The sequence below is a fragment of the Pterocles gutturalis genome, unplaced genomic scaffold (genome assembly GCF_000699245.1).
Source record: "Pterocles gutturalis isolate BGI_N339 unplaced genomic scaffold, ASM69924v1 scaffold24928, whole genome shotgun sequence".
Classification (NCBI taxonomy): Eukaryota; Metazoa; Chordata; class Aves; order Pterocliformes; family Pteroclidae; genus Pterocles; species Pterocles gutturalis.
The window spans coordinates 5-2,243 of NW_010121157.1; the positions used below are offsets into that span (position 1 = coordinate 5).

The 2,239-nt window shown below is 42.2% G+C and overlaps 1 protein-coding gene across 1 annotated transcript; it reads left to right on the forward strand.

The window, feature by feature from the left end:
• Positions 1–848: 848 nt before the first annotated feature.
• Positions 849–1,055, forward strand: NRGN (neurogranin (protein kinase C substrate, RC3); the record flags this gene model as incomplete). The annotated part of the gene is made up of 1 exon (XM_010077161.1): positions 849–1,055. A coding segment is annotated over one exon (207 nt), but the record flags the coding sequence as incomplete, so codon positions are not given.
• Positions 1,056–2,239: the final 1,184 nt, after the last annotated feature.

Below are 2,239 nucleotides of genomic sequence, written 5' to 3' on the forward strand. Positions count from 1 at the left end.
GGCACAAGCCCCCCAGGGCGAAAATCCGAGACGCCTGCGAAGGACCCTGATTTTTAGCAAAAAAACCTAATTTTTAGCAAAACATCCTAATTTTTAGCAAAAAAAAAACCTGATTTGGGGCAAAGAAACCCAATTTTTAGCAAAAAACCCTCCCTTTTGCTCAAAATCCCCATTTTAGCGAAAACCCCAACTTTTTCTCAAAATCCCAAATTTTTAACAGGGCCCTAATTTTTAGCAACACCCCTAATTTTTAGCAACCCCCCCAACTTTTTAGCTAAATACTCTAATTTTTACCAAAACCCCATTATTTTTAGCAAAAAACCCCTCACTTTTAGAGAAGAACCCTAATTTTGAGGAGAGAACCCTTATTTTTGACAAAAACCCCTAATTGTGAGCAAAAAACCCTACATTTTTAGCAACCCCCCCCAATTTTTAGCAAAGAACCCTCATTTTCATCAAAAGAGCCTCACTTTGAGCAAAGAACCCAAATTTTTATCAACCCCCCCTCATTTTTACCAGAAGACCCTTATTTTTAGCGAAATACCGTCATTTTTAGCAAAACCCTAATTTTTAACAAAAACCCCCAATTTTTTAGCAACCCCCCCTCGTTTTTAGGAAAGAAGCCTCACTTTTATCAACCCCCCTACTTGTTACCAAAAGACCCTGATTTGCAGCAAAAAACTGTGATTTTTTTTTTTAGAAAAAAAACTAAATTTGAGCAAAAAAATGGAATTTTTAGCAAAAAATTGTAATTTCTAGCACTGGGGCCAATCCAGGGCCCTATTTTCTGTGTTAAATCGGGGATCTGTTTCGGGGTTGACCCCGTGACCCCCCGTTGTCACCGGCAGGAGGGCGCGTGCACGAAGCTGGAGGAGGACATCCTGGACATCCCGCTGGACGACCCCGACGCCAACGCCGCCGCCGCCAAGATCCAGGCGAGTTTCCGCGGCCACATGACCCGCAAGAAGATGAAAGGCGGCGAGATGGAGCGGAAAGCCAAGGACGGCGACTGCGCCAACAGCTCCCGTGCTGCCGACCTCCGCAACGGCGACTAGGTACTGGAAATGCCCCAAAATTCCCAAAATTTCCCCAAAATTTACAAAAAATTCCAATCTTTCCCCAAATTTCACACAAATTCCCCATTTTCACAAAAATTTTCCCCAAAACACAAAATTCCACAAATTGCTCCAACTTTCCCAATGTTCCCAACTTTCCCAATGTTCCCAACATTCCCAACTTTCCCAAATTTGTCAAAATTTCCCCAAATTTCCCAAAAATTCCCAAAAATTCACATTTTTTTTCCAGATTTTCCCAAATTTTCCACAATTTCTCAAAATTTCCAAAATTTCACCAATTTTCCAAAAATTTCCCTCCCAAAACCCCAAATTGCTCCAACTTTCCCAAATGTGTCAAAATTCCCCAAATTGCCCCAAATTTTCCAAATTTCCCACAATTTTCCCCAGATTCCCCACATATCCCAAAATATCCCCAAATTCCCCGAATTTCTCCAACTTCCCCAAATCTCCCAATTTTCCCCAACTTTCACAATCTTCCAAAACTCCCCAGTTTCCCCTAAAGTTCACAGATTTCCCCAAATGTTCCCCAAATGTCCCCAATGTTCCCAGTTTCCCCAGACTTACCCAGTTTTCCCAAATGTCCCCCAAATTTCCAAAAATGTCCCCAAATTTCTCCAAATTTCTCCAAATTTCACAAATTTCCCATTTTCCCCAAATTTCCCCAACTTTCCCCAACTTTCCCAAAATGGCCCAATTTTCCCAGTTTTCCCCAATTTCCCCACATTTCAGCAAATTTATCCATATTTCACAACTTTCCCAATTTCCCCAAATTTCACAAATTTCCCTAAATTGCCCAAATCGCCCGTATTCTACCCCAAAATTTGGGCGTTTTATAAGGCTGCAGCTCCAAGCATCCTTCCCATTCCCAGTTTGGACTGGAGCATCCTTCCCAATCCCAGTTTGGGATGGAAAAAAAATTTTTTCTTGCTCCCGCCCGCCCCAATTTTTGCTGGAAAAGTGTTGTTTCTCGCTCCCTCCTGCCCCAATTTCTGATGGAAAAGTGTTTGTTTCCCGCTCCCGCCTGCCCCAGTTTTTGGAGTTTTTCTCCCTTAGCAACGCCGAACGCCTCGGCTCAGCAGCTGCTATTTTTAAAAAAATTGTGTCACAGTCTCCTGGCAGAAAAAAAAGGGAAAATTTGGGGAGAAAATTTTTTTTTTTGCAAT